This window comes from Bos grunniens, chromosome 20 (genome assembly GCF_055505025.1).
Source record: "Bos grunniens cultivar Pamir isolate PY7600 chromosome 20, Bosgru_T2T1.0, whole genome shotgun sequence".
Lineage (NCBI taxonomy): Eukaryota > Metazoa > Chordata > Mammalia > Artiodactyla > Bovidae > Bos > Bos grunniens.
In genome coordinates, this window is record NC_141184.1 from 15,159,411 (window position 1) to 15,177,494 (window position 18,084).

The 18,084-nt window shown below is 45.5% G+C and overlaps 1 protein-coding gene across 1 annotated transcript; it reads right to left on the reverse strand.

Moving 5' to 3' along the window:
- Positions 1-4,093: 4,093 nt before the first annotated feature.
- ZNF622 (zinc finger protein 622) lies at positions 4,094-17,808 on the reverse strand. Its single transcript, XM_086362491.1, has 6 exons — positions 17,106-17,808; positions 15,968-16,228; positions 15,588-15,750; positions 12,888-13,000; positions 5,508-5,651; positions 4,094-4,308 (listed from the first exon to the last, which is right to left on the reverse strand). The coding sequence occupies exons 1-6, from the start codon at positions 17,707-17,709 to the stop codon at positions 4,181-4,183; spliced, it is 1,413 nt and encodes a 470-aa protein (XP_086218617.1). The 5' UTR covers positions 17,710-17,808; the 3' UTR covers positions 4,094-4,180.
- Between the last annotated feature and the right edge of the window lie 276 nt (positions 17,809-18,084).

Consider the following 18,084-nt stretch of genomic DNA (forward strand, 5'->3'; position numbering starts at 1 on the left):
AACCAGAGCACTCTACAGTGACCTCTCCACATCACCTGGGCTTTTGCACAGCCTGACCTCCAGGAAAGGTGGGGGTCAGACTTCTTCCATGGTCAGGGGCCAAGAAAGCAACGTGGGAGCCGAACTGCATTATGTGATTATCCGTGGAATTGGCAGCATCACGCCTGCCACATTTTATTGGTTATGAGCAAGTCATCGAAGGCCAGCCCAGTATCAAAGGAAGGGGAGGCAGACCCTACCTCTCCATAGGAGCAGGGTCAAAGAATCCACAAGCATGTTGTAAGGTTGCCAAACAAGGTTAATAAAAAAATATTCATTTTCAGTCTCTAGTGGGCTCCATGAGACATCTGGGTTCAATCCCTGGGTTGGGAAGATCTCCTGGAGAAGGGAATGGCAACCCACTCCAATATTCTTACCTGGAGAATCCCATGGACAGAGGAGCCTGGTGGGCTACAGCCCATGGGGTTGCAAAGAGTTGGACACGAATGAGTGACTAACACACACACACTCTCTTAAAATAATTTTAAAAAGAGACATGTTGGACACATTGACCTGAGCAAGTCCCATAAGATCATATCATTTTTCTCCTCACTGTTCCCCAATCCTGCATAACGGAACAATCTAGCCCACCTCTTTTTGAGAACAAAGGTAAGAGGAAAGAGAGGAACCCAGCAATTGCATCTCACATACTGTTGCCTTGGGCCAGGTCCCATGAGCATTACCCTGGGGTTTTACTCTGTTGGATTGTAAGCGAGGCAACTGTAACAGAAACGCTACCACACAGTGGCTTCAGTTTATCTCGCATAACAGTCCAGCCAGCTCGGGTCAGCAAGGCAGCTCCACTCCATGATGTCATTTAGAGACCCTGGTGTCTTCCGCACGATCACTCTGCTTAAGGTGTCATCCTCACCTGCACAGCTGAGAGTGGCAACAGCTCACCCCCAGGTGGGCAGAGGAGAAAAAGTCACAGTGTGGAAATGCTGTTTGTCTCCAAGTCAGAGATGATCTGTACTTGGATTGAATCCAACCTCCACTCACAGCCATTGGCCCTAATTTAGTCACATGACCGCAGCAGTCAAGTAAATATCTAAATAAGAACACTGGACCAGAAATCTCTGGCTTCCTTTGGTTGTCTCCTTACCAAAGCTATTAAACTTCCCTAAATCTATTTTCTCACATGTGAAATAGAAATGTTACCTACACCTCACTGTGGAGAAACAGAAAATGGCACTGTGAAGCACTTTACACTCCATAAAACACAAACGCAGTGTCCACAAGGCAGGAAGAGCACACGGTGCCATCACCAGATGAGCAGTGCAACCCGTCAGCAGAGCTGCATGGGACTTGGGTAAAATGCATGGAGAGGGGATGAGATTACACTCTGTCACTTTTGATCCCAGTCTTGTTATCTCAACCACAGACAGACAGATCCACTTTCAAGGACCAGCCGATCCTGGGGTTACTCCCAGGATGAAAGAGTCCACCTGAGTCACGGTCAGTCAGCTGCAGCAGCCAGTGCTCACTCAGTCCTGATGCAGAACCGCTAATAAGATTACTTTTGTATCCGCTGTCAGTTTAGACAACTATCTTACAGTCGCTATTAGGAAGTCTTGATGAGAATGAAGTAAAAAATTTGGATTTAGTAAAAATATACTTTGGAGTTACTTTGGATAAATATTTAATTTTAAAAATGTGAATAAATAATTGGAGAAAGGAAAGCAGTATGTCAACAATACATTGTAAGCAGTGAAATTCAGAATGACAGAGTGTGAGGTGAAGGATGGCAGCTTTGCCTTAGACTCTAAGCTGGTATTCTGACAGGTTCTGCCTCTTCTCCAATGTGCTTAAGACACCACGTAAAGAACATGTGGCCTTGAAAGGACTGAAGTGGGGAGGCCCGATGGCAAACTGCTGTGTGGCAATGGGCCAGCAAGCCCCAGGAAGCCCAACTACACGAGACAGACTGGGGCACAGTGCACCCGGAGACAGACAGAGACACATCAGAGGAGAGAACTACGGGAGGATTTCATTATCAGACACGTCCTCAGTTTCCTGAACCACAAAGAAGTCCCCCTCCCAAACAAGCTCCTTTCTCATGTTATTTAACTACGAGTTGTTTAAATCTTTTTTCTTTGCCTTCATTCCCAAGTAGAATTTTACTCCAGAAAAGCACATAAACTGAAGTTTTAAAAGTTATTAAAATGATGTAGGTAGCAGTGTAGTGGATTCCTTCACAAATTTAAATCAGAACCGGTCTTTTGAAGCCTGGAAGGAGATAATAAATCAATGAAATATTTCAAACTGTCCTCATCGACACTCAAGAGGTAAAAAGGTCTTAAAATTAAAGGGTACCTATACAAATGAGGCACACCAACAGTGCAGGGCTGCTGTGAGACCAGAGGCTAGAAAGGACACGTCAGCTGCAAGGGAAGGGAAGTTCTGCGTGGGGGACACAGCATGGATGTCTCCCAGCAATTACATGATGAATTAAGCTTATGAGGCTGAGTCAAAAAATACTGAAAGAAAAACAAAACTGACAAGAACTATATAGCACAGTATCATGTACCGACTCTCTGTAACCCATGGGACTGAACCCCGCGAGGCTCCTCTGTCCATGGGATTCTCTAGGTGAGAATACTGGTGTGGGTTGCATTTCCTACTCCAGGGGAAATTCCCAACCCAGGGTCAAACCTGCAACCCTTGTGTCTCCTGCATTGAAGGTGGATTCTTTACCACTGTGCCACCTGGGAAGGCCACATTCAATTAAGTATAAATTAAAAACATACCCCATGCCAAGCAGTGTATCATTTCCCAGGACATAGATTTAAAGATGTCAGACACAAAGTGGAGGACTGTTGTGTGACGAGAATGTTAGGAAACAGAATGAAATAAAAAACCAGGGAGCCCTCCACCGTTGGACAGTGAGCCCTGTACTAAAGAAATAAAATTAATTCAATTCTGCATCCAAGATTTAAAGAAAAATAAGTGTCTCCATAGCAATCAAGGGCTGGTGAATGTACGGTAAAGTACGCTCTCTGGGCATCTCGGAACCCACCCCTCAGGGAGACCATCACACTGACCAGACACCCCCTTACTCAGCGGGGCCCCTGCTCCACCCAGGAGAACGTGAAGCACTTAGTCTGTGCTGGGGACTGAGTGACTGATGGGTCCACTGATTTAATTCATCACACACCACCTGTGAGGTAATAAACACCTCACTGCACAGATTTTAAAGATCAAGTCACTTTCCAAAGTCAGAAAGGTCACTCAGTGGATTTGAACTTCACGTTTACTTTCATTTCCAACAGACCATGGCCTTTTCCCCAAACCACCTATACTGAGCATCTCTTCAGAGATTGAACCCTGAGATCGCTTTTGTTTCTAAAATGAAAACTCAACATTTTACATTTATTTTCTTCCTACTCTAAAGGGAGCACTGGCTCACAGTTAGAAATAAAGAGGGACTTCTTCCCTCGTGGTCCAGTGGTTGGGAACCCCCCCTTGCAGTGCAGGGGCCCCGGGTTCGATCCCTGCTTGGGGAACTAAGATCCCACATGTTGTAGGGCAGCTCAGCCCGTGCACCACAACTACGCAAGTTCGAGAGCTCCAGAGCCCGTGCGGCAACACGAGACCCCTCATGACACAATGAGCATCCTGCACGCTGCAACTACGACCCGACACCGCCAAAAATAAATGATAAACAAATTCAAAAGAACTTTTACAGCCAGCCATTGACATGCTTTTTTATTCTGCTTGGATTTAATCAAAGTGCCCACAGATCGTCGCCATGTCGGGAGCCACAGTACATTCCAATGAGGGACACTCCACTCTGCTCCCCCAGAAGCTTCAAAGCACCTAATGCGGGTCGCGGCTCCAGGACACAGCAAGGTGTTCCTCTGAACATTAAGCCAGGCTCAGGGCAGACAAGCCAGTCCTGAGTCCCCCACGCTACTCTGACAGCCCTAAATCAGCTCCAAGCTGACACTACACAGCACCTCTCAGGAGCAGGGCAGGGCCTGCGTCCAGCAGACAGTACTCACTGGGTGAGAAGATGACCCCTCAACCCTGTCCAAAAACGACACGGGAGAGCCAATTTGATCCTGGCTTTTATTATCAGGTCAGGACAGAGGAAGTACAGGGGAGTGGCAGCAGGAGGGCCATCGTCCCAGCCCCTGGCCGATCAGAACAGCACCTGGGGCCGGAAGTGCATCTGCCGGGTGGCGTTGTTCTTCATCCCCATCTTCAGCATCCACTTCGACTTCATCCTCTGGACATACTGCATGTCCCGCTGGCGCACCAGAGCTGCTCCTGGGGTTGGGAAGGGGGTGAGAATGAGGCAAAGGGCTGTGAGCTGTGATCAGAGAAAACCCAACTTGGCAGAGAATCAAAGCTGGTTTCAGGTAAGCGGGTTCTAATATTTAACCAGGAGTTATTATCTGATGCCTCTATCCAACGAGCCCTGGGGGGTTCCGTGTGCCCACCACTGTGCACCAGAACTGCTCTCTATATACATGCCTCTTCAGTTTTCATCACCTGAAAAGGTCTAGAAGCCCAAAAGGTGAAGCCCACTGACCAAAGGCACAGAGAAAGGCAGATTAGAAACCAAGTCAGACAGGAATTCCTGACAAGACTAACAGGAAGTCTGTCCACTACGTTTAAGTGGTCTCACAGCTCCCAGGGAGCCCGAGTGAGGGAACCCATGTGCATACATGAACACAGAGGCCTTGACAATGGATTTCGGTTTCGGCGCTTTCCAGGCCGTCGGAAAGCACCTCTCCCCACTCCTGTTTTCAGGGACTGACGTTCTCCTCAAAGATCCAAGCATAACGAGCTGCACTCAGCAGACCTCAGAACAGATTTAAATAGTTTCATACTGATGATGTTTCAAAGCTGAACAATTTCAGTAGCGTGCTCTAGCCCTCTGAGTCTTACTAAGCTTTCTAAAGAAAAATTTCAAAACGAAGGATGATAGCCGGCGTTTATTATATGCATGTACTATGTCATACATGCTTTATGACGTTCAACCTGCACGACTCTATACGTAGATATTATTAATACCACCTCCATTTTATCAGTGAGAAAGCAGAGGCTTCGATTAACTAAATTACTCAGACTCTTTGTATAAGAACCTATAAGAATATCAGGTAAGTCATGTTTGACTCTACAGCTCAAACTATATTGCTTCAAGGACATTATTTAATTCCACTGTATAACCTCCAGAATTTCAACCTTTGATGATTACTAAACAATTATTTTTGCAATTATACCTCCTAAAAAAGTTAATGGTTTACAGGCAGTTTTAAAAAGCTACTGTGCTGGGGAATATGAAATTTTTAAGTCATAGAGCTTTGGGTTTATCGCCATATGTGTCTCAACTGGTCATAGGCAAGAAGGTAAGTTTCCCCCAGAGAGGACCCATAAGAACAGAGTGAAGAGAACCACGTCACCCAAGCCCCTTTGTGTAATGCAAGTTCCTGGGCTGGCCCGGGAGGTCCCCACGGACGTACCTGTGCTGCCAGTCCATCCCAGGGCTCTGTACTGCTGCAGGACCTGGCCCACAGCCTTCCGATTCTTAGCAACCGCCACAGCTCTCGACAAGCCAAACCGCTGCTTGTAGTATCTCATCAAGGAGCGATGACCCACCCTGGCACCTGGTTTTCAAAAGAACAGTACTGAAGTACGGAGGTGGATCATTTTTCAAAGCAGAGTTATAAAGCAAGAGCTTTCCAAATCACTTTTCATGTTCATCTAGCTGGCAAACGCATGTGCCAGGAAAAAAAACACTCCTATCAGCTGAAGAAAGATGAAGCTGTATGTTAACCAACGAGGGAAAGAAGGCAAACCCGAGCAGAGACACTGAGGGACATCCCTGGTGGTCCAGTGGCTAAGACTCCATGCTCCCAAGGCAGAGGGCCCAGGTTTGATCCCTGGGCAGGGATCTAGATCCCACGTGCTGCAACTAAGAGTTCACACGCCACAACTAAAGATCCCGAGTTTGCAACTAAGACCTGGTGTAGCCAAATCAGTGAGTAAATAAATATTAAAAAAAAAAAAAAACCCTGGAGGAGGAAATGGCAACTCACTCCAGTATTCTTGCCTGGGAAGTCTCATGGACAGAGCAGTCCATGGCATTGCAAAGAGTCGCACACAACTTAGCAACTAAACAACAACAACACACAACCAGGCAGACTGTGAACTGGGGAAATACTTCTTGATGGAAATGTGGCATAAAACAGAGTGAAGTGACCTAGCAACATGGAACAGAGAGTTCTGTAAGAAATTAAAACTTGTGTATAGAATAATAGTTGCAAATATTCAACCAATTAAGTCTACGGCTAAAGGAGAAAAGAACAGTAGAGACGCTGACAAGTGATAACAGTAGAGACAGTGACAAGTCACTGTCAGGTGAAAAATGCAGCCCCCGCACTTACGATATGCCTCCACAGAAATTCACATGGCCATCCCTACTAATACAGGTAACAGGGTCCTAGGAGACAAGGAATTTTAACTCTCTTTAAAAGAAAAAAGATTGAACCAATAATGGCCCGATTTTAGTTCTACAAGCCACAGTCTGGGTTTAGAAGAGAAGCCAATCCACTTTCCCTTTGCTAACATTCTCTAATGGGGTGCTTCTCAAACAGGGGTGACTTTATCCCCAGAGGACACGTGGCAATGACTGGAGTCACTGCTGGTTGTCACAGGTAGAGGGAAGCTCCTGAGACCTAGTGGGTCGAGACCAGGGATTTGGCTAAACACCATACAATGCACAGGACAGCCCCTCAGCGAAGAATTATCTGGCCCAAAATGTCCACAGTGCTGAAGTGGAGAAACCCCGACCTACTGCTTTCTAAATGTTGGAAGTTTTTTGGGTAGAAAGACCATGAACAGAATACTATAACTATTATAGATGGCTATATTTGCTTTTAGAATCTAGATTTTTAACCTACTAGAAAAATCTCTATCAGGTTATTTTGTGTGAAGTCCCAGTACTTGACGAGCTACCTGTGTAACATTTTGCTCCCTACACAGATATGAATAAGTGATTACTTCCAGGTGATTGATTTGTGACCAGACTCAGGAAACAACAAAAAAAGAAATTTTCAATTCCAGGATGCTGTGGTCTCTGGATACTAACATGGATGAACGATGTCTCCCTGGACCCGATTGTTCTGGTGGGGGAAGAATTAACAAAGCTCCCAGACCACCAGAAACAAGTAAGACACAGCAATGGAGAAGGCTCGCACGTACATGGAGGCTCTAGCAGCAAAGCCCAGCAGTGCTGATGACAACTTTCTATTTATAATGTAGGTCAGGATGCTCTGAGTTTGCAACAAAGACTTCCTCAGAATCATTAAATGATAATGCTGCTCATTAGGACTTACTAAATTGATTTATTTACATTTGTAAGCAGCATTTAGAAATACCTATTCTTGAAGGCTATCTTTTAAGACATGTTTGAAGAGGGTTCATGAATCAGTGCCAGGGTTTCTGACACCTGGCAGGAGAACTGTAAGCGCTGTTTAGAGCCACCCCTTCCTGTGGCAGTGACAGGCGTGCCTGGCAGTAAGCACCTAGCACAGGCGCTGAGAACAGCTCCGCTTCGTACCAGAACACAGCGTGCCTGTCCATAAGTAACAGATGCGAAGTGTCTGAGTCAGGCTGAAGCTTCCACCTGTCCACCTATCTTCTGCCACAGTAATAACTGCTTACAAGACTGTCCGCTCCTGATCTAAAATATGATACAAGTGAACTTAATAAAACAAAGCAGACTCACGGACATAGAAAACAAGCTTTTGGTTCCTGAAGAGGAAAGAGGGTCAGGGAAGGAGAAATTAGGGCTTTGTAACTGCAGTAGCAGATACAAACTGCTATGTATAAAATAGATAAACAACAATGTCCTACTACACAGCACAGAAAACGATATTCAATATCCTGTAATAAACTCTAATGAAAAAGAACACACACATATACATATTTACGCCAACATGTAGAATCATTTTGCTGTACAACAGAAACTCACACAACAGCGTACATCAACTATACTTCAATTAAAATGAAAAAGACTGTCTGCTGCTGCTGCTGCTAAGTCACTTCAGTCGTGTCCGACTCTGTGCGACCCCATAGACAGAAGCCCACAAGGCTCCCCCGTCCCTGGGATTCTCCAGGCAAGAACACTGGAGTGGGTTGCCATTTCCTTCTCCAATGCATGAAAAGTGAAAAGTGAAAGTGAAGTCTCTCAGTCGTGTCCAACTCTTAGCGACCCCATGGACTGCAGCCTACTAGCCTCCTCCGTCCATGGGATTTTCCAGGCAAGAGTACTGGAGTGGGGTCCTACTTAACAAAGAGCCTAACATTTGACATTAGACAGTGAAAAAGAAGTATCTCTAACAGTAATTTCCCTAAGATTGATTATGTATCTCTTGTGGATCCAGTGGGAGATTCTTCTGGCTAGTCAGCAACTAACTGGAGCTGTCCTCACACCAACCTGCTCCAGAGGAACTGAAGAGCGAAGGGGGAACTGAGCCGACCAGTCTGGATACAAATACTCACGGCGCCCTCTACTGGATGCTTTATGTCACTGCCTCTGGGACCATCAAGATCACGGCATCTGGTCCCATCACTTCATTGCAAATAGATGGGGAAACAGTGGAAACAGTGACAGACTTTTATTTTCTTGGGCTCCAAAATCACTGCAGCTGGTGACTGCAGCCATAAAATTAAAAGATGCTTGCTCCTTTGGAAAAAAGCTATGACAAACCTATACAGCATACTAAAAAGCAGAGATATTACTTTGCCAACAAAAGTCCATCTAGTCAAAGCTATGGTTTTTCCACCAGTCATGTATGGGGATGTGAGAGTTGGACCGTGAAGAAAGCTGAGCACCGAAGAATTAATGCTTTTGAACTGCGGTGTTGGAGAAGACACTTGAGAGTCCCTTGGACTGCAAGGAGATCCAACCAGTCCATCCTAAAGGAGATCAGTCCTGAAAATTTATTGGAAAGACTGATGCTGAAGCTGAAACTTCACACACCTGGTGTGAAGAACTGACTCCTTGGAAAAGACCCTGATGCTGGGAAATACTGAAGGCAGGAGGAGAAGGGGATGACAGAGGATGAGATGGTTGTATGGCATCACCAAATCAATGGATATGAGTTTGCACAAGCTCCGAGATTTGGTGATGGACAGGGAGGCCTGGTGTGCTGCAGTCCATGGGGTCGTAGAGTCAGACATGACTGAGCGACTGAACTGAAACTGACCTGAAGCAACTACAGTCAAGGAATCCCAACTACTTGCTGCTTTTGAAACCAGTTTTATGCAGACTCTACTAAGGGTAGTTGATTAAATATCACTATGCTCTCCACATTAGAATCCTTCTCAAATCAGCTTCATGCTAATGTCCACACCACCCAGTCATATAACTGAACATAATCAGAAGTTTCTGAATGGTGAATTTGTTCAAAGAAATAACCAGGTGATTGAATATACTGCCATAATGCCACTACACGTCTAAACGGTGTTTATTTGAGAGTTCCTATTTCCTTGGTTCATTAGAAAAAACCCACACCAGTATTGAGGGAGAAAACCAATGGACAATAAACTGTCATATCTCATTACAACCAAGACTGACCAGAGGATGACTGGTTTTTAAAATGAGATAGTAAAAGTGTATGTAACTGTAGAGCTGGAAAAAATTTCAGAATATTGCTAGTTTCTGGTTCACTAAGAAAGCCATGTACTATTGCTATTTAAATGAATTCTATTATAAGGTTTCAGAAGTCAGTCATCTGTGAAGAAGACCCAGGAAGGCAATGACTGATGTATATGTAGATAGTTCCTTTTCTGGCTCCAGGTCACACATGCTTTTTAGACACTACATGCAGACTCTCCCCAGGGTGGGGAGATACACTTATTCACATGGTCAAAAAAATCTGTGTAGCCACACAGGTTACTTGATGCCGTTATGGCCTTTCCCCACGAAAATGTACGTACAGGAAGAGATGTGCACAGCCTAGTTACCCCGGGTTGGGGCAGTACCTGGCAGTCGGTTAGGTCTCTCCAGAGGCTGTATAATGGTACAGTACTGCCTGGTACTCTAGGACCACAAGGGTCACTCACTACTGCCAAGTCTCCCTCAAGAGCTGCCTGAGGTCACCATCCGACACTTTAAAACAGCATGACTCTGTACGTGGACAGGCAGCTGTCAGTAAGGAAGTTCATGTTTAAAAACGCGAGAATAGGACTCCTCTGGAAGTCCAGTGGTTAAGACTTTGCCTTCCAATGCAGAGGGTGTGGGTTCGATCCCCAGTTAGGGAGCTAAGATACCACTTGCCCCAGAGCCAAAACATAAAACAGAAACAATGTTGTAACAAATTCAATAAAGATTTCTTAAAAAAAGTCCACATAAAAAATATCTTAAAAATAAAGACTAAATAATACCCAAGAAACTGGACCTACAAGTTAATCTCATGGCCCTTTCTTCTTTGACTGTGTGATGAACAAGCAATCTGCCACCTGGGGCTGTAGGCAAATATGACACGTGGTCCCTGAGGCCACGTTGGAGCCCAGGGTGGCTCCTTCGGCTCTCTTTACCTGCCCTGTGGCAGGCCCAGGGAAGTCACCTCCAACTTTCCAGTCACTCAGTCAACAGACGTGGCTCCCATGTATCTGAGGCACTGTCCTGAGATGAAAGAAGCCAGTTTGGTCCTCACAGAAACAGGGACAGAAGGCAAGCGAGTCAACGAGTACCAAGAAGAAGAGACCCATCATGAGGGCCGTGCGAAGTGTCACAGGAGCAGAGGAGACTCTCCTCACCCAGGGCGGGAGCTCAGCTCAGCCGCTTGGAGCATAGAACCCAACTTGAGTCTCAGAGGAAGACAGGCAGTGCGTGTACAAAGGCCTAGAGGAGGGAAACTTCACGTGGGCAGGAAAAGGAAGCACACAAAGACACTGGTGACAAAGTGACCCTGAAGGCCAGGGCTGCCCCTGGGAATTCCAGAGGGAAAAGAAAATATAGCAGAATGGTGTTTGTTTTAGAAAGAATGTTCCAGTGGCCAAGTGGAAATCAGACTGGAGAAGGCCAGAGAGGAAGCTTTCATGGTAACACAGACAAACGGACAAGGAGGCAAAAAAAAGAAAAATTATTCAAAACGCAAATTCCTAACTAATTAGGAACTGCAATTAGTTACCATCTGGATTTAGGAGAGGAATAAAGGATCCTGAGAAGACACTCAGTTTTGGCTTTGGCGAACCTGAGGAGACTGGATCACTCTGGGCAATGTGTTGTTGTCTAGACAGCTAAGGAGTCTTTAAGTTTCTGAAATTTTAAGTCCAGATGAAAATTTCTCTCAAAATAGGCTATATTTCTTAAATAGGATATCCTCACTGTTGAGCAGACTTTTGTCATGAAAAGTGCTAAAATGGCTGCAAAACGAAGCCCACGTTCCTAGTGATCCTGCTACAGCCAGACACTGCTGGCAGGGACTAGCACATTCACCTTCTCAAAGTCTACTGTGATCTTAGTCTCCCAGGTGGAACTAGTGGTAAAAACCCTGGTGGGCTCCATAGGGTCGCAGAGTCGGACATGACTAAAGCGACTTAGCATGCAAGGAAGGGGAACCTAATAAAATAAGGGCCCAAGCAACTAGTTTTTGAAAAAGAAGTTTTCAAACTTATGTCTGAGGTTCTGCATTAGTATTTTCACCAGGGGAAGAGATCAGGTCCCTTGTGATACACGTAAGCCTGTTTTGCTGTTGTGTATTGCACGGGCCACAATATTCTGCTGCATTATAGCTTTCTTATCACTGTAGAGGAGCTATATCCTCAAGACAGGTTCCGCCGGCACTTTCCTCCAACTGTCACTGCATAAAGCTGCCCTTCACCTTAGAAGGTTATTATTCCAGGTTAAGCAGGGCTGTCTGTTCCTAAACAGCAATATTGCATGTGGATTGCAAACAGCACAAGGTGGTTCCATCATGGCAGACATGTACCCACTGGCAGCATGGCTGCTCCTGCACCCCCCATCACAGCAAATCTCCCAGGCAGTGGAGGAAAGGTGGAATGGGCTCTTCACTGATGAGGTCCCTGATCTTAGGCAAATTACTCATCCGTCTAAACTTCAGGTGGCTCATATGTCAAAAAAGGACCACAGAATCTAACTCACAGACTTGATCTAAAGATAAAATAATGTATCTGCCTGAATATACAAACTTCTCAGTAAATATACTATTAGAACCTTATTATCTTATCATTCCATTCCCTGTCATTTTAAAATGTATATTCTCTAGCTGCTCCCATTCCTATCAGCTAAGCATAACACTATAAACAATATTTCACACTTCTCATATTCATAGCTTTCCTTCTTCTTCTCATATCTGGGACAAAATTCTACCATTATGAATGCTGTTCCCCAAAGGAGAAGGCAGAATTTAAACTCCAAGTCTCTCCCTGCACCCAGAATATGAACAGGAAGCCTAGGTGCTGTCAATTATATCCGACCATGCCAGACTAACACATGCAGTCTGAACAACTGTGGAAACAGGAATCAGTTCAAGGAGTAAGGGCAAAGTCAAGTTTAACAAGAAAAATCCAGGAGCCGAAAAGCTAGATAATAAACAGTATACAAAAGGTTTATGTATTGAAAAGAAAGGAAACGGCCGATTAAAGCATTATAAATCACAACAAAGTGAGGAAAACACTGATGCAACTTAAACAAAACAGCTAAATCAGAGCTATGGGGCTCCCTTCAGAGGTGACCTAGTCCAAGGAACATAGACACACACTTGAAGTTGTAGGTTCTCTCCCCACAGCGTGGAAGGCAAGTGATGGGAACACACTTCTCCGATAATCTCAATGGCGTGAAGCTACGTATTCTGGACAAATGCACTTACCAGAAGGGAGAATCAGCTCCATGGTTTCATCGTCATAATCCAGGGTCTTTTCTGAGGGCAGCTCCTCAGTCTCATCATGGTCCTCGCCTTCTTTGTGATCTGGGTAGCTACTCCTGGAACCATGGAATGCCATTAACACACAGACCAAGACCCCAAATCTCATTAAAATACTGCCAACCTACTAGATCACTGAAGGGGTGGCGGGTGGGGGTTAACGTCTACAGGGACTACACTGAAAGCTTCTGGAGAGAAAACAATTTGCTAGCATTTTCTCTTTAGTAAAGTAAGCAAATAGCCTGTGAATTCAAATTGGATCCCAGACCTAAATGTAAAACACAAAACTATAAAAAAATCCTAGAAGATAATATAGAAGAAAACCTGGATGACTTAGGGTTTGGTGATGACTTTTTAGGCATGACACAAAAGGCACAGTTCATGAAAGAAAGAACTGATCAACTAAACTTCATTCAAATTAAAAACTTCTGCTCTGTGAAAAACAGTATCAAGAGAATTAAAATACAAGATGAAGACTTGGAAAAAGTATTGACAGAAGACACATCTGATAAAGGACTGTTATTCAAATGTAAAAAGAACTCTCAAAATTCAACAGTAAGAAAATAACCGATTCGGCCAAAAATGGGCCAAAGACCTCAACAGACTCCTCACTAAGAAGAAACACATGGCAAATAAGCATATAAAAAAGATGCCCACAGGATATGTCATCAGAAAAATGGAAATTAAAACAGAGATATCACTACACACCTATCAGAATGGCCCAGACCCGGAACATCTAATGCTGGGGAGGGTATGGGCAGTAGGAATCCTTGGTTGCCAGCAGGGATACAGGAGGGCAGAGCCACCTTGGAAGAGCTGGCCGCTTGTTGCAAAATCAAACATACTCTTACCATAAGACCCAGCCTGCTGCTTGGATTTACCCTAAGGAGTTGAAAACTTCTGTCTATACAAAAACCTGCAAGTAGATTACAGAAGATTTATCCAAATTCCTACAACTTGGAAGAAACCAACACAGACTTCAATAGGTGACTAGATAAACAAACTGGTACATCCATGCAAGGGAACAGTTTTGGATTACACCAAAAAAAAATGAGCTAGCAGGCCATGAAAAGACACAGAAGAACCGTAAAAGCATGTTACTGTGAAAGAAGCCTGAAAAGGCTTCATTCTGTATGATTCTAACCAGACAATATTCTGGAAAAGGCAAAAATATGGAGACATTAAGTATCACTGTTTTCTAGGGATCGGGTGAAGGAGAATGATGAACAGGCAGAACACAGAGGATCTGTAAGCCAATGAAACTACTCTGAGGGTGGATACAGGTCACTATATGTACATCTGTCCATACTCACAGAACAGACAACACCAAGAGCGAACACTGAACTATGGACTTTGAGCGGTAACTGGTGGGTCAACTTGGTTCATCAAATGCAATGTATGTGCCACTGGGGGAGGCTGATAATGAGGGAGGCTATGCACTTGTAGGGTGAGGAGTACATAAGAAACTGCTATACCTTCGGCCCAATTTTGCTGAGAACCTAAAACTGTTCCTAAAAACAGTGAGCAAATAACCTACACCAATTCTTCATCTGTGTTATCTGTTTCTCTCGAGGAGGGCTGGCAAACAGAGGAAGAGGAAGAGGCTGTACAGTGGGAGATGCAGCTCTCCTCAACTTAAATCCTTACAGAAACAAGTTCTAGAAGAGTGCAGTCCAGGAGAACTCTGTGATGATACAGATCTTCAGTCTGCGTGTCCAGTATGGTGGCTACTTTGAAAGCACATCTGCTTTTAAGCATAGGTCTTGAAATGTGGGTGGTGCAACTGAAGAACCGAATTTTTTAATTTTTAATTTAATTAATTATCCCAAAGAGTGACATGAGTACATCTAGAAATCAGCAAATTAAGACACTGTAGTTCTAGAAGAATCTCTTTCACAAATACACACAGAAAATAATTAGAGAAAATCACACTAAAATGTTAACAGTAAGGCAGATAAGTCAACAGGAATGGACAAAAGACTAGATCGGACACTTCACAAGAGATATTCAAGTGGTTAAGATACCCAGTTAACACACAGTAAAAGGTTCTCAACTGCATTAGTTCTCATCAGGGAAACGCACATCAAAACCACAATGGATACCCCTACACAGCCGCCACTTTTACCCCTACACAGCCACCAAAGTGGCTATAATGAAAAACTGTCAGGACAAGTGAGAAATGAGAAATCAGGAGGAAAATGCAAAAGGACAACTTAAAAGACCAGGACTTTTTTGAACACCTGTATCAGGGGGACTCTGCACTCTGGCATGGTCATGACACACACCTGCTTGCAAAGCAGAGCTGTGATGGGTCATAGGCACACCGACACTAAGCACCAACCACTCAGGCAAAACTGAACTTCGGACCGTTGACACCACAGCAAACAAAAACAAGCTTTCAAACCAGACGAACTTACAGTTTGGGCCTGAGATCGTCTCTTTGTCAGATATGTGTGTTTACCTCTGTGATACTCAGTTTCTCATTTACAAAATGACAGGAAATAAGCACCTCTTACAAAAGTGTTCTAAGAGGTATTAAGAATAGGGTATCCGACAGAGCCAGACACAGTTACCAGGGAGGGGCACAGGTGAATCCAATGCAAATGTGATGAGTTTGCTTCGCTCCATGTTACAAACCAGACTGACCTAAAATCATAGAAGTCCGCAAATTCCAAAAGAGCGTCCCCATCTGTGAAGAGCTTACAGTGACTCCGGTCATTCATGTGTGCCTGTACCGCCTCCGTGGAGTAGAAGGACTTCCCTCTCTCGTTGCACCACAAGCAAATCTTCCCAACACCAACTTTCTCTCCTGGAAAAAAAGTTGAGAAAAAGACATGAAAGCAGCTTTTTGCAGCCAGATTATATCTCATCATCTATCTCATCACAATCAAAACCTTGGTGGTCAAGTTTTTGATGTTCACAAAATCAGTAGGTCATTAAATCCAAGACTGGTGAGAAACACAAAGTTAATGCCCCCCAATAATGCAGGGTTTCATCATTAAAAAAGAAAAGAACATTATACTCACCCAAATATTTAATCAGTCCCTTAAGATCCGAAAGATATTCTACATCAGGAATAAAGAAGCTGTGGACTTTGGTCATATGAGCCACATTTTTTGTGAGGGAGCTTGAGTGATGTGGACAAAACAAGCAGTCCGTTATGGGGATGGCACCAAGGGGGGTGCTTCCTCCTGCCTCTTCCTCTTCTGCATCCTGCTCCTCCTCCTCCTCCATGGCTTCAGCATCCTCACATTCCAAGTCCTCATCAGAATCAATATCCTCCCAGTCTTCAAGCCAGAGATTTCGAAAACAAAATTAGTAGATGTCAGTGTTAGCTATTCATTTACCACTCACCAGTCTGCATGGCTAAGGAATGCCTTAGTTTTCCTTGTTCAGGGCACAGTAAACCCGTTGAAGGGGGCTTTGGCTCCTTTTCTAGGTATATATGAACACTTCCAATCAGTGTTAGTGGGATGTGAGATGCCATAGGGGAAGAAAGGGGAAAAAAAAAAACTCACCAAGTCAAGGAAGCTAGGTCGAAGGCTCAAACCTCCCGTTTCAGGTTAGCTGATTCTGAACTTCTCAGTGCATGGTTTTACCAAACTAGGTTAAGTGTAAAGCCATCATAACTAGATACCCAATAGAAATAACACATTCTACAGCAGAAGGTGTAGTGGGTAATGTGTACCCTTCTGCATATGTTAAAAATCTCTCCATTCAATAAACAGAGAAAGGATCTATTCATTCTACAAATATTTACTAAGCTAATTCTCACCCTTCGCCCATCTTAAGGTTTCAGTATCTCAATTTAATACAACAGTGAGGGGAAGACATAGGATGAGATGGCTGGATGGTATCACGGATGCGATGGACATGAGTTTGAGCAGACTCAGGAGTTGGTGATGGACAGGGAGGCCTGGCGTGCTGCAGTCCATGGGGTCGCAAAGCGTCGGACACGACTGAGCGACTGAACTGACAACTGACTTAACTGATAAAATGCCCTGTAAGGATGCTGGCCACACCGGTCAGTTCAGAAAGCATGGAAACCACCTTCACTCATCATCTTCACTTAAAAACTGACACCTCCCCGCTCCAACCTCAAGGATAAACTGAAAACCTGAGGACCAACCCCTCCCTAGCCCCGCCCCCCAGGCCGGTCCTCACCGTCCGCATTCAGGTCTTCTTCACTCTCTTCCTCCCCCTGCTGTTTCGCCAACTTCTTCGCCTGCCGTTCAAACCACCGCAGCCGGGGAGGTTTCTCGCCCGGGTCTCGCGGCTGAGTCCCACGTCCGCCGGCGGCCACGGGACACCCGGGCTCCGCCTCGGGCGCTGGCGCCGCCTTCTTGGGAGACGTGGACGGCTGAGCCTTGATGACCTGCTGGATGGCCGCGTTCACCGCATCCTTGTCCACACTGTCTACGCCCAGCCCTTTCTCCAAGTTCTTCTCGTTCATGAGTGCCACTTTCCGACTCACCGCCTGCTTCTCGAGCTCCACGTGCCGCCGGGACCTGAGGTGGTTTTCGTAGGCCTTGAAGGAAGCAAACTTCTTACTGCAGACGGTGCAGTAGGTGGCCGCGCCTTTGCTCTCTGGCTCCGCCAGGGCCCGCTGTGCCCGCACCCGCTCCTGGAAGCCCTCGAGGCTGACGGGGGCCATGCCGGCCACTTTGCGCCTCAGGTTGTAGCGGTGCCAGTCCGTCTTGTAGTGGACCCGCTGCGCCTCCGCATCTTCCAACACCGCCCTGCAGGTGTTGCAGGTGTAGGTCGCCATCCCCAGGCGGGAAATAAAGCGCGACCGAGGCAGAAATCTAGCAACCAGAGGCCTGACCACACCAAAAGAACCGAACTGCGAGCTGACTTCCGGACTGAACGTGTCATCCCCAGCCGGACAGGAAGTCCCGCCTCTCAGACTGTAGCCACGCCTCCGCCGCGGAGAGTCCCGGGAAAGTGGGGGAAGCCAGTGACGCATCCGGCCCCGCCCAGTCGACCTGAGCTGTGTGTTGAGTCAACAAAAGTGGGCGTGGCCTGAGGTGGTTATTGATTGACAGGCCTAGCCCCGGCCGAATTAATGTCTGGGTTTGTTTTTTTTCCTGTACGGTGAAACTTGAGGCCAGGAAGGGGGGCCGCCTCGCGGAAACGCGGCTTG